This window comes from Anopheles arabiensis, chromosome 3 (genome assembly GCF_016920715.1).
Source record: "Anopheles arabiensis isolate DONGOLA chromosome 3, AaraD3, whole genome shotgun sequence".
Lineage (NCBI taxonomy): Eukaryota > Metazoa > Arthropoda > Insecta > Diptera > Culicidae > Anopheles > Anopheles arabiensis.
The window spans coordinates 68,037,679-68,051,624 of NC_053518.1; the positions used below are offsets into that span (position 1 = coordinate 68,037,679).

Sequence of the window (13,946 nt, forward strand, 5' to 3'; positions counted from 1 at the left end):
TCCCTAAGAGTGATCTGAGCCTGAGTACTCTGCAAGGGGCTAAAATGTTATAAAGGATCGGTATTCTGGCATCGGTGAAACCCCGAAATAATATTTTAGAAAAGACAGTAATAAGCTGTACGTATATGCTCAAAAGCCTTACTGCCACAGTAGTTGGAAGCTTCCTTTTTTGCTACCCTTTTGCTTTTATACTCACCATGATTGACAGTGACTGGCACAGGAAAGCGCACCCAGTCTTGGCCATAACACCCAAAGTAACTTTTTTCTTTTGTACACATAATGTTTATTGGAGTATTACGCCCCCACATTCGGAGACATTTTGCTAAACGACTGTACATTTATAAATACATAAAAAACACATACTAACAGTAGCATAAGTTATCCTACCGAAACAGATCTTCAATATTCGAGTGTGCACTGTACAGTTGGGAAGTAGTAACGATTGACTTGGGAAGTAGTAACGATTAACTGTGTAAAACAAGAAGGAAATTATTACCGGTCGCTTTCAGCTGGAACGAAACTCTGGCCATCACAGACCATCACTGTAACCTCAACAAAACCTTTGTGCAAAGAAACAGACAACACCATTTAACTAGCAGCAGGCTTCACATCATCGTAATAACCATTGATATTGATAACGTGCAGGAACTCGGATATTTCCTTCTGGTACCCATGGTCGTACATCTTGTTCCCGAGGAAGATCGTGTACTTGATCAGCTTCTCAAAGTCGATCTCATCGTCCAGCATCGACCGGTAGCGTGGATGCACGTAGTACTGCTGCGATTCCTCCTGCAGCCGCCACTCCTTCGAACGCAGGTGCCTGTAGAACCGCAACACCACGCGAAAGATCTGCTCGATGTTGTTGTAAAACTCGATGCTTCTCCTGTTCAGCAGGCACAGGAAGATCACCCGCTTCAGGTACGTACGATGCTTGCGGAACAGGTCTTCCATCGTTTCCGTCGCGTCCTGCAGATCCTCCCGGAACGTTTCCCAGGACGCGTGCAGCGCACTGCTCGTGATGTAGTTCTTGAGCGCGTTCACCAGATGGGACAGCTTGTGGCGGATCAGCTGCACCCGGGCGTACTGGGGCGAATGGAGCAACGGTTTCCCCAGCCGCCTGCTCGCTTCCTTTAGCAGCTGGAAGGAATCCTCCAGCACGTAGCTAACGCGGCGAACCTTCACCAGGTATTTGAACACGTTCGTGTACTGTTCGATCGTTTCGTTCGAGAAGATTAGATTGAGGGGCCACTCGACCCGGTAGCTAAGGTTCAGCATGCTGAACACGTTCGGCGAGTAGAGGTCAAACTTTTCCGGCACCTGGCACACGATGAAGGACAGCCGGTCGGCATTACGGTCCGTGCCGGCATTGCTCGAGTACAGCGCCCCATCCAGGATGGAGTGAAGCGTTTGGTAGTTCAGCAGCTCCTCCGGCGTGCGTACGGTTTCGAGCCGCTGGAACAGATTGTCACAGATGTGGGTGGAAAACTCACCGTCCATCAGGAGGAAGTAGTTGCGGAGGCTTTCGAAATGCCCGAGCACGTCCAGATCGTACAGATACATCTTCAGTATCTCGTTGTTCACGATCTCCATGTGCGCTTTCAGAGGAATGACGAGCGAGTACTGCAGGAAGCGTGTGATCGTAAGGACGTCCACACTGTTGAGCTCCTTTTCCAGTGCTTTTGAAGCGCCTACGTGTGCCGAAGTGTCGCTATCCGACGTCGGGATCGCTAGTCGACAAAAGTTCTCACTTTGCTGCTTCATTGCAGCGACAAATTCGCGATAAATCTCGTCATCCTCCTCCTCGGTCAGCTCCACAGCAACACCGGAAGCGGCCACCGGCACCAAGCTATTGCAACCGCTCGGCCCTTCCCTTCGTTCCAGTGCTTGGGCGCGCGTAAAATCAAACCCTCCATCGAGAGCGTCCCCTACCTCGCCAGTCGCTTTCATCGCACTGGCCGGGGTTTGCAGCTCTAGCGCGGCCGTATCGGGAATGCCAAATCGCCGCTCGATGCCAAACCGTTCCGCTGCATCGGCCGCCGCCAGAACGTCCAGCTTTAGGCCGGCTCCTTTTCCTGCTACCGGATTCGCATTAACGTCCTGCTCGCCAGTGATGGTTGGCGTTGTGCCCGAGGCGGTCATCGCCACCGATGGACTGGCCGACTCGTCCACCGTATCACTGTCCACGGACATCGGTGAGGCGGGAAAGTTTTCCACCCCGGTCGCAATGTCGAACTCCGATTCCAGTATTCGGCGCCGGTTCCGCGCCCGGTCCGAGTCCAGGTTCAAGTACATCGTGCGCTTCTGGTTCGGATCCCGTCCGCCCGTGCCATCCCAAACCGCCTCGTCCGTAAGCAGATTGTACTCTTGGCTCATAATCTTCCTGCGATTCTTCTGCAGCTCGCTCAGCTCCCGCCCCGGCACCGGCTGACCACCCGGTGCCGCTTCCTCCTCCCTGCTGGTGTAATCGCTTATAAGAATGCGCTCCCGATTCTTCCGCCGCTCGGCCAGCCGATTACAGTTCTCATCCATCGTGGCGGGCTCGTCCGGCGGAGCGATTTCAAACTCTTGCGATAGGATTTTAAGCTTGTTGCGCTGTGCCTCCGTCAGTTTGCGCAGTCCCACACTCGCAGTGGCCCCGACCAGCTGCTCCACGTTGGCGTTTGCGTGATCCTCGTTCAGAAAGTCGCCCACCGTCGAGCCCAACACCTTCGCCCGGTTCCGTTCCCCTTCGCTGACGGTTGGAACGTTCGAATTGAGGCGATCACTGTCCAGCACGGCCGTCGGCGACTCCACCGTTGGCACGATCGGTCCCTCCACGAGCGTACAGTCCAGATCTTCCGCACCGGACGTGGAAAGATCGCCCTTCCCGGCGGAACCGTAGCTGCTCGTACTGTCCGCCCCGTACGGCGACGAGTCCACACTGCACGCAGGTGACTTTTGTGCATCCTCGTAGATGGATACGCTTGTCACGTTGCTCGCACGGCTCTCGCGACAACTCTCAAACGGAGCTTCCTCACTCACCGTCCCGTCCGTCCCGTCCACTGTCACCGTTACCACCGGCACAATGCTCAGCTCGCCGGACGCGGCCCGCAGCGCCTCCAGCTTCTCATCCATCAGCGTGTTCAGGGCCGTGTACTTCTTCACCCGACCGGTAAGCTCCAAATTTTCCCCCAGCAGCTGCCGATTCTCCTGCTCGATGCGGGCCTGCTCGAGCGCCAGCTCCTCCTGCAGCTCCGCCCGCTTCGCCAGCAGCTTGCTCTCTCGGATCTCGTTCAGGTGGTCGAGCAGGTCGGCCATCTGCTTCTGCTTGCGGCGCTTCTGCTCCTGCGCTTCCGTTTCCTGCTCCACCCGCCACGCGTCCATGTAAGTGCGGAAGTTTTCCTCCACCAGGCGGTAGAACTCGACCTGCTCGCTCTGCTTTGTTTCGTACAGCTCGCGCACGGACACGGCCGGGCCGCAGAGCTGGCGCGCCTTGGCGACGTAGCGCAACCATTGCGTGCGCATCGTCTGGATTTCCGCGAACGAAAGGCACACGGTCAGCTCGGGATGGCGCAGGGTGAAGAGAGGGTGCTTTAGAAAATCAAATAATTATAAATACAGAACTGAAGCTATCGTTTATATTTTAAAACCCTCTTACCAACGGTCGAAACGCTCGCAGCAGCATCACGTACTTTCCGCACAGCAAAATGTCCTCATCGTAGCCCTTCAGAAATCCCGGCACACTCTTCCGCCGGATAAAGTACGCCTTATCGAAGAAATGCTTCGTGTTCGATCGATAGTGATCGACAAAAAACACAAACAGCTCCCCGGAAGGATCGTGCAGCTGGCCCTGAAACAGCCACCGCTGGAAGATCGCAAAATACTCCAAACAGCACCGCCGCAGCGTCGACAGCAGGAACACGCTCACGCTGGGCTGCGTCACCTGTATCAGCTCCCGGTACAGATGATCGAGCAGCATCGAACCGGTCGGAAACTCGCGATCGCTCTCATTGCCCGGATGCAGGCTGCACAATTTTGCCATCGACAGCAGCTGCTCGTTGGCCGGGGAAAGCATTTGCAGCAGCTGCAGTATCGATTCCCCGGCGTAGCTGTTTACGAGCACGCGGTAGCAGCAGAGGAAGTTTTCCACACTCTCACAAAACGCCCTAAACACGAACCCTTCCATGATGAGCTCGAGCGTGTACGGGTTTTTGCGGGTCATCATGAGCAGCCGTCGGAAGCAGGTGCCGATTTCGAGCGCTTGATCCACAAACGATTGTATCGATTCGATGCGCACATCCTCGATCGTAATGTTGGGAAGTGCGCGGAAGCGATTGCGCTCGTCAAAATGGAACAAGCTGGAGCTTACACCGGCTAAAAAGGGAACCAAAAACATTAATAATAAACTCTTCCTAATTTCAAATGATTCAAAAGGTGACTTACTAATAAGAAATTTAATGTCGCGTATGAAATTGGCCCGCGAAACGACTTTCTTCTCCGAAAGTGCATGCCCCATTGCACTCGCCTGCACCGCGGTGAACCGAAACAGTGCTCCCGCACACTCGGACGCGAACGGTTTCTCTTCCGGCACATACTGCTGTCCGAGATTTTCCCAATTCATACCAAATATGAGCGATTCTTCCACCGGTTTCGCTGGCTTTCCCGCAGGAACTAGCTCAAAGTTCGTGACAAGCTCGTACGGCGGTTCACCGTTGGTCGCTTGCCGAACCGCTCGCAGCAGATTGTACCGAAACGGACCCTGGTAATGGTTCAAGCTTGCCATTTTGTCACTAAAATAGGAACAATCGGCCGCCAGCGGATCGTTCCGCGCCGATTCGTTTGCAAGTATGTGGGCAATGTTTGCGGTGAAGACACCATTAGTGGCGCGGAAGAGATACGGATTCGCTTTCCGGTCGTAGCAAGCGGCCACCAGCCGGCCATCGATGTGGAAGTCCTCGGGTCGGAAGATCGGGTAGGGTCCGTAGCGTGCGGCAGGCATTTTGCTGTGCCCAAAGAACGGGTTCTAAAAGAAAAGTTATTAAAAACTGTTGCGTTTTGCCAATCAAAAGCAGTCACTCGACTCACCTCCGCCAGCACGTCACCGCGGTCGGAGGTGGAATTTTTCAGCGACAGCAAAAACTCCAACAAGGAACAGTCGGATTCGGCCAGCGGCCATTCGCCGCAGGTGTCGCGTCGGATTTGATCCAGCAGCCGCTCGAACCGTTCGCACCGCACCATCTGATATTTGTACCGGGCCGTCATCTGCATCTCGAACTGATGGCATTCCAGCATTGCGAGCGGATCGGTTGGCGCGGGTGTAACGGGGCATTCCGATACGCTCGCCCCAACTCGCGGTGGCGGTGCTCGATGGTCCGGTTTGCCCAGCAATATTCCAAATGCTCGCGATTTACACTTTTTCACCGTTTTGCCGTCCGCCCGCGCACCGCACTCTTGCCCAATCGCCTCGACCAGCTCGTCAACGAGCCGGTACACACTGTCGGAATGCATTTTTGCATTCAGCTTGCAGGGGGGAAAATCAATAATCGAGATCCGTCGTGTGGGCGCTGCTGGCGTTGCTGCTTTGTTGTTGTTTGGTAGCGGGACCTTGGCTTTTCTTTTTCCCTCCCTCTTTTGCATTTGCTTTGCGAGCTGTTGTCAACAGTGTGGCCAGATTATTTTGGCGGTTTTCGGAAGGCGCATCAAAAAGTTATCGGTAGTTTTCGGTAGGTTAAAGCTGCGTCGAAACTTAACTCGAGTTAAAAGAAGTGAAAGCGAAAGAAGTGTTAAGCGGGATGGGAGAGGGGGGGTGTGCTTATGCGCAAAATGAAAGTTCCATATCACGAGAATGTGCATCCTTTATCTAGGATATGGATTAGATTTGGTTCAGCGGTTACACAAATGAAGGTCTTTCTGAAACGTCGATCTGAAAATTGTACTAGGAATTCTAAGCCAAAGAAGGACTAAGATGCACATTTTCTTCTCAGTGGTGGCAAGTTCTTTTTCTCGGGGCTCCACGCGACCGGTTAGGGCCGCAGCAATTCTCCATTGGATACGATTTTATCGTACGTGCTGTCATTTGATTTTCACTGGATTATTTAGACTGATTCGATTGTTTGGCTGAGTTTTATAGTTCAATGATTAAAAAAAATGAGATTTTTTCCTTCAAACCCTAAATATATATACAGTCTGTTCCCGAATTACACGATTCTCGACTTACGCGGATTCGGTGATACGCGGTTTTCTAAATTTGACAGATTAAATCCCAAGCGCCACAGATTAAGCTTAAACGACTGGAAAATTGAATATCCATAGAAAAAAAAGAAAGCTCCACAGCTTCATTGGTTTGATCAATAGATGGCGTATTACAACTCATCATTATATTGCTATCCTTTTCTTGCAATGTGTTTCGACAAGTTTCATCTTATCATGACCTATATAACCTTCCCAAGCGCCACAGATTCAGCTTAAACGACTGGAAAATTGAATATCCATAGAAAAAAATGAAAGCTCCACAGCTTCATTAGTTTGATCAATAGATGGCGTATTACATCATCATTATATTGCTATCCTTTTCTTGCAATGTGTTTCGACAAGTTTCATCTTATCATGACCTATATAGTCTTCTAAGGCCGCAAATACACGACGCGCGTTTTCCGCGCCCGCGGAAAACGCGTATAACAATCCAGCCATATAAATGAAATGTCATTCGAACGCGCTACCGCGGAAACGCAGAGATGCTCATGCTGAATATCTCTGCGGAACTGTTATACGCGTTTGAACGCGCCCGCGGAAACGCGCGTCGTGTATTTGCGGCCTAACTTTCTGAGCAAAAATCTATATGAATGGTCGTGTGGTCACGTGGGTATCAACACCAACGACCATTACTCAAATCTCACTTGCTTCAGTGCTGGTGATTTCCGTTGGAGTTTAGTATTTAAACAATCGTATCGCCGTTCTAGTTCTAGCGATGCATTACTTCAATGCGAAACCATACAACAGTACAGAGGAAATGAGAAAGCTCTCCTCCAAGCGATGAAGCTCAACTGGTTCGGTATCCCACCAACAGATGGCGCCACCAACTTTTTGCTATTTTTAGAATGCATGAGTCGTTTGCCGTCTGCTAAAAGAAGTCTTTCTATATTCCGTTTAGGTAGAGAACTTGAGTCATTTAGAAGCCGTTTAGTGGTCGTTTAGTGGAATTGTGGCACTTGGGAGCTTACTTTGACAGAAGTGATCGCCTCACATGCAAATGACAGTACTTTCGTGTGGGACACTTTTGTTACGCCAGTGTCACGTCGGTTTGTCGGTAGTTTTAGGGCGGTCATCTGTGAATCGGTAGGCATATAAAAAATCGGTAGGAATACAGATAAAGCGGTATTTCTGGTCACTCTGCTTTTGCAATTGCTGCTGTCAAACGGATGTCAAATCGGGATGTTTATAGCGTCGGGTTGAGAGCGTCCGGTGTTTGAAATTCGAACAAGGCAGGTTTCGTTTCGAAAGTGTGAAATTAAAATTCAAATTTTAGACCGTTACGCATTACGTGCGACCACGTGTTGAATGGAGCTGAGGAAAATCGAATTTAAATGCTTTATTTTTATTTTATTTCAGCCTTTTAAAAGCAATTAGACTCTGTTGAAATTGTTGGAATGATCTTCATAGTAAAATACAGGTTAAATAAATAATTCTTAATGTCATTAAATTATGATTTCTGTTTTAACAAATTTGGTTTAGTAATATTACACATATTAAATGGAATTTATCAGTAGTTTGATAAAGTTTTAACCATTTGAATGACTTATTAAGTACCCAAAGAAGGGTAGTCAATCCTACATGGTTGAGCCATGGTTGAAACGAGGCTCGAACACATGACAGACCTGTTGTTACACAATATATTTAAAACAAAAGATAGAAAAGGCTTATGCTTAACCACTAATCAATAAATGCTCTTTTATATTTTTTATAGAAATTAATGAATAATTTCCCCATTTTGGATCAAACGCTCCAGCATTATGTAAGCTTTAGCCCAAAAATCCACCATTGCATGGACGAAACAAATTTAATCATTTAAAAACACAACCAATTAATTTCCATTGTAAGCGAAAGCAGCGGAGTAAGTGCAGCGGTTTTAATTTAATTTGCTACCTTATATTAATTAAATGACAAAATTAAATTTGTCCTTCACACAAATCAACACCTCCACCCCGCCCGGGCGACGCACACAAACAGGTGCAAACAACCTTCCCGTTGGTTGGTTGGTTGGCTGGTGCAACGTAGCCAAAGCGGTTCGACCGACCGACCAACCGACCGGTGGCCGAGTGCCGATAGGCTAGGATAATTTTATTAACATCCACCGTTTGGCAACGTATGGCTTCGATTGCGCAAAATTGCTTCGGCATTGCAGCAGTAACGCGAGCCGAAGGCCGCCACCGCCTGTTCGCTGCGTCGCATGGGTGTCTTCTGCAGAAAAAGGAACGCATACATACACACAAATACACACAATAATGCGATCACATCGCGCTGACGCCAAGCCCACCGACAACTTAAGAACTTTAAGGAAGCGTGGATGAGGAGTGGAGGTCCATAAATTGTCCAGCCAGAGTGCCCCTTGGACCTGCTAGGACCTGGCTTTCTGAGCTATGTGTGTTTTGCGGAAGTGTCCGGATTGTCCACCACCCCCCTTCCCCTCCCCTCTAGAGGTCAGCTTGCGATTGCGTCGGCTGCCGAATCTGCGGAGGCAGCAGCAAAGCGCAGCATTAAATGCCGCAGCGCGAACGCCCCGGACGCACCTAATATTACGCGGCAAGCGCGCGGCCACGTTGCAGTGTGTGCGGCAAAAGTGGCCAAGCGTAGTTGCGGGAGGAGGAGGGCAACACTGCAACACGATTGGGAGTGGAGGGAGAGTGGCACAGAATTACTTTGTTGGAATTCACCCGCTCGCACCCGCACCCTGGTAGCAAGAAGGCTCGATTCTCCAAGGATCTTAGCGCTCTTGGCCTAGCTCCAACTCGCTCTCTCTCTCATTTTTAAATTTATTATCCTGGTGCTCTTCCCTGACGTTGTACACACTTTCTCCCATTTTTAGACATTTTTTTGCTTACCTCCCTCTCACTCTCTCTCTCTCTCGCGCCCGCAATGACGTGCTTTCTTTGCTGATTGGAAGCACCATTTAGCTAACAATCAACAAGTTCTCCTCGGAGAGTTTAATCCCTAGCTCTCCCCGGGTCTACACCCTCCACCCCTCTTCTCCCCCCGCCCCAGTCGGCCAATGCGTCGGAGCAGTCCCTGGAGTTGTCGGGCAGTCCCCGAAATGCGCATGACGTCGACAGCAATAGCGTAGCCGGGTTGGGCGTTATTCCTTTTTTTTGCTTTGCTCTGCTTTGCGTTCTTACGCCACACTACGCCAAACGCTTCCGCTAGCGCACCAGAATGCGCACAAACCCGATGGCGCCCAAACGTCCTAATGCCCTGGTCCAACCGAGAATCAGAGGGAGGGGGAGGGCACCGGGCACACACACACACACACACACACACACACACACACACACACACACACTAAGAGGCAAAACCTAGTTACCAGGGAGGATGTTTATTTTGCTTTTGCGTCTTTTTGCTGCAGCCTGTAACCCTCAGCTGTGCTAAAAATAGGAGAAGAACTACGCAGAGCAGAAAAAAAATGAAATTCAGAAGAGCCTCTTGATCGCATGTCCGCACGAAGAGAGGTCCATACTGACGACTCTGTACTGCAGGCCGAAAAGGGATTGAAGATTGGAGAGCACCCGGGAAGGTGGTAGGCATCATCCTCGTTTCGGGTGGCAACAGCAAATGCTCCGTGGTTTTTTGTCGTTTCCACACGAGCGTTTTAGCCAGCCGAAATAACTCCAGCATTACAGCTGCATTGAAGGTGGCTGGGAAGCTGGATGCAAACATCCTGCTTTGCTGCTGCAGCAGCATTTGCCAACTCCCAAGACGGATCTGGGGAGGTTCTTCCCCAGACTGCACTGACAACGGACGAGTTGGAGCTGGAGGGCTCATATTACTGAGCCGTGCGCCTGTCCCTAACCTCAATACAATGGCGAGGAGCACGGTGGCCTGTTGGCGTACGGTTGCGTCGTCTCCGTCCGGGCGCTCTGCAGTTTCCCGCAAAGTTTCCCGCAATATGGTAGCGTCAACGTCTGCCTGCAATACGCCTGCCGACTGGCGCGTATGTGTGCAGTTTTTTGGAGAGAAAAAAGCGTGCGAGAGAGTGGTGAGAGTGAAGGAGAGATGAGGGGTGAAAGGGAGGATATGAGGGCGGGGGGGAACGGGCATCACAGTCCGATAGACCGACTATGCCACCCACCCCAGCAGCAGATATCCCACTGTACGTGTTGACGTCTTGATGGAGCACAGTTCCAACGCGGAGGGGAGTTGGACGGAGGCACAGGCCTGGGCAGGTTGGGCATGGGCATGCAGGTTGTTATGCGATGCTTCTGCAGCTGAACGGTATTGCTCGCCTCGCCCTCGGGTTCGCAAACTAATCAAATTAAGCCTACCCCGGGCTTGCCCCGTACATCATCATGACCCACTTCCACCCACCCATGAGGTCTGCACTTGATCCTGCTTGCGTGCGGGTGTGCGTTCGCTCAAGGTTAGGAGTTTTTGATTTGCGAGGAAAACGAGCCCCGGCTGCAGTGGAGACGGGACGGTTAACGGCAGCCCGTGCGTGCCATGGGTGTGCTTTTGACAGGTTTTTGCTGCGGCGGGCTTTAATCAAAATGGGCGTACCTGGGCAGGTGTTTAAAGAGAGGAATCGGACTGCTGGAAATATCTGAGAGATTCTTTGAATGAAGGGCCTAAAGAAACCATTGCTGATGAAGGATATGTTAGAAATGTTTTAAAAATATCAATCGTTTACGACTTAATGAGAATGTCTTGATCTTCAATATGTCAGAATTGCTTTCAATGTTCATCTGGTGTTTCAGATGATATTAACGACTAACTGCACGATGTTCTACTCAGTTCTTTTGTTCAAATAAAACCAAGCTAAAATGGATCTCTGTTTTGACCATCATATTTGAATTAGTCGTCTCTGAAATAAGGACTCCCTAGAGTTTCCTGATCATTTCTCAAACTTCCAATTGACGAAGACCTTTTGTGAGTTTCTTCGTCATGAAGATATGAGGATGAAACTCTTAATTCAACTTCCAGTAACAAGGATTTAACTGAATTTGACGTATTATATCCTTAGAGGAACAAAAAAGGTTGTGATTTGTTTTTGGGTTCTAAGGAATTCTTCTAACTGTCAACTTCATCCTCTACTCTACAACTCTACCTCTAGTTCATTAGATGCTCTTATTAGATGCTTCTAAACATGGTGAACATCATAATCCCAAAACTGGTCCGATTTGAGCGCTGGTTGAAATGTTTAAAATCAGCTCATATTTACCCAACATCCTAAGCAGTTGTTTTTCAATTTTCGTTATAACTGTTGTTTTTGGTAGCAAGCTTTTATATTTTCCATTTATTGTTGCTTCTGTCTGCCGACTAGTAGGTTCCTATCATAGGTACATCGTTGCACATGATCTTTTACGGAACTTTTAACTTCTTTAACCCAATTCTGAGTATCGGTGTCCTCTTAAGGCCATATTACACTACAGGGATAATTCACAAAAAAAATCTACCGTTTTACACTTTGACAGTGGAATTCTCCTTCTTAACAGAATGTACATTGGCCAAGATCCATTCATTTCCGGCCGAGGTAAAAGCTGTAAAACGGTATTTGACATACCAATTCTATTCCAAATTCCGCAATTTTTATAGGGCCTGTAGACCGCCTGCAGGCTGAAAAAGCAGTTCACCTCAAAGAACCTGTCGCGACGGACGAAGCTGGGACTATATAGTACCTTAATAGTACCAGTACTCACATACGCCTCTGAGACATGGACACTGTCCAAATCTGACGAAGCCCTCTTAGCCGCGTTCGAGAGGATAATGCTCAGAAGGATACTTGGCCCCGTATGTGTGGAAGGACAATGGAGGAGCCGATATAATGACGAGCTATACGAGATGTACGGCGACCTCACTGTCGTACAGCGTATCAAGCTCGCCAGGCTCCGGTGGGCTGGCCATGTTATACGCATGGAAACGGACGACCCAGCCCGTAAAGTCTTTTTAGGCCGTCCACAAGGACAGAGGAGGCGTGGTAGGCCCAAATTGAGGTGGCAAGATGGCGAGGAGGCGTCCGCCATTAAGGCCGGGATAACGGACTGGCAGACGAAGGCCCGAGACCGTGAGCGGTTTCGGACACTCCTGAGGCAGGCCAAGACCGCAAAGCGGTTGTAGCGCCGGATAAGTAAGTAAGTAAGTAGACCGCCTGCACGACGATCTTCTTTCATTTCTTCGTACCTCTCCGTATTGTTGTTATATATATTATATATTGTTGTTTTATTGTTATTATCACTGTATTAAAATATGTAATGCAATTAATTATAATACAGACTGTCAAATTTAAAACTAAAAATACAATCTTGCTTGGTATTCCATATATAATTAAATACGATTTTTTTAATGCTGTTATTGGCTGCCTGTACAATGGATTCACAGAAAGTATTTATTAATCGTGACATCAGGGCCTAGAAGGGGTCAGGCACATTTTAAATTGATTCAAGCACACTATTGCCAATATGTATAATTTAAAATCGACTTGGCCAGGAACTAGACATGAAGAAATTCAATAAAACAATGCCTGGATATTGAAGCTGTCCGTAATTTGATTCGTGTGTTTAAATGAGGTAAAAATAAAAATTTACATCACTATTTTGAATTATTGTTCCATATACGTGGATTATCTACATTTTATTTCCATCGTCCAGAACTAATGAAACAATATTCTTCAAGATCTTCGATATACTGAGTGCGTTATTCCAAGTAATGTAGCTGTAGGATAAATGTCTGCACACGAAAGTAGCGATTAACCAATAACAATTTCTACGCCAATCACGCCCATCATTTGGTAGTGAAATACTATTCCTTTATTATGCTGGGTGCACAAATATTCCCTGAAATGTTACAGTTTCTGCTAACGCAGCATCGAAATTAAATCGAAGTCCGCTCTTACGCAAACCATTACTGCAGATTGTTTAACGCGTTATCCAACCATAATTGGGATGCAGGCCGTGATTTGCATGCCGTGCGCATCGTGGCAACGGGCACACCCGCGTGAGAATTGTTTACATCGCAATCGGGTCCGCTAGCACGCGCAACGGAGGTGGAGGCTCGTTCATTATTCGTCCAACCCTACCGCCCAAATAAAAAAACAGAAACAACAAGCAAGAGAGAAAGAGCTACAGAACAGAAGAGAGAGAGAGAGAGCATGCAAGAGAGATCAACCACAGGAAGTGGGCAAGCTTTTCTGGACCAAAAAAAAACCCCATCGCAGTAGACGCAGAATCTCATTTCAGTACGGTTGCGAGATCCTTTTCTCGGGGGGAGATTGAGAAAGGGAAGAGTACACCCCAAACTACCCCTGTTATGTGTGTATGTGTTGGTATATGGACTGACAAAACGACCCGATGCATGAGAGTGTATATGTATGTCACAGCGTGCTGAGCGTGCCTTACCCTGGAATTTCTAAAATAAGGTTATCACGCCACGCCGAAGACAGGGGACAGTGGGAAATGCGCCGGGAATGGAAGAGGGTGGGCATTTTGCGTCAGCAATTTGGCCCTTTTTGCGATACTTCATCTCCTCTGGGGAGGTTCTGGTGCCGTGTGGAGCACAAAAAAAAACATTATTCCCCCCCCCACACACACACAATTTGCGTGTTTGCCGAGCTCCAAACCAAACGCGCTCGAAATGAACCTGTTGCACGAAATGAACCTGGGTTGAGGTTCGTTTCGGGAGCCTGGGCGCCTCCATCGCGAGCCATATCACGCACGCACGCCATGTTGATTGGGCAATTACAATCGAACCGCTCGTTGTTGGCCGCT

The 13,946-nt window shown here is 48.9% G+C and overlaps 1 protein-coding gene across 1 annotated transcript; it reads right to left on the minus strand.

The window, feature by feature from the left end:
• Positions 1–255: 255 nt before the first annotated feature.
• Positions 256–5,622, minus strand: LOC120902696. The gene is made up of 4 exons (XM_040311665.1): positions 5,065–5,622; positions 4,423–5,002; positions 3,638–4,353; positions 256–3,570 (listed from the first exon to the last, which is right to left on the minus strand). The coding sequence occupies exons 1-4, from the start codon at positions 5,614–5,616 to the stop codon at positions 589–591; spliced, it is 4,830 nt and encodes a 1,609-aa protein (XP_040167599.1). The 5' UTR covers positions 5,617–5,622; the 3' UTR covers positions 256–588.
• Between the last annotated feature and the right edge of the window lie 8,324 nt (positions 5,623–13,946).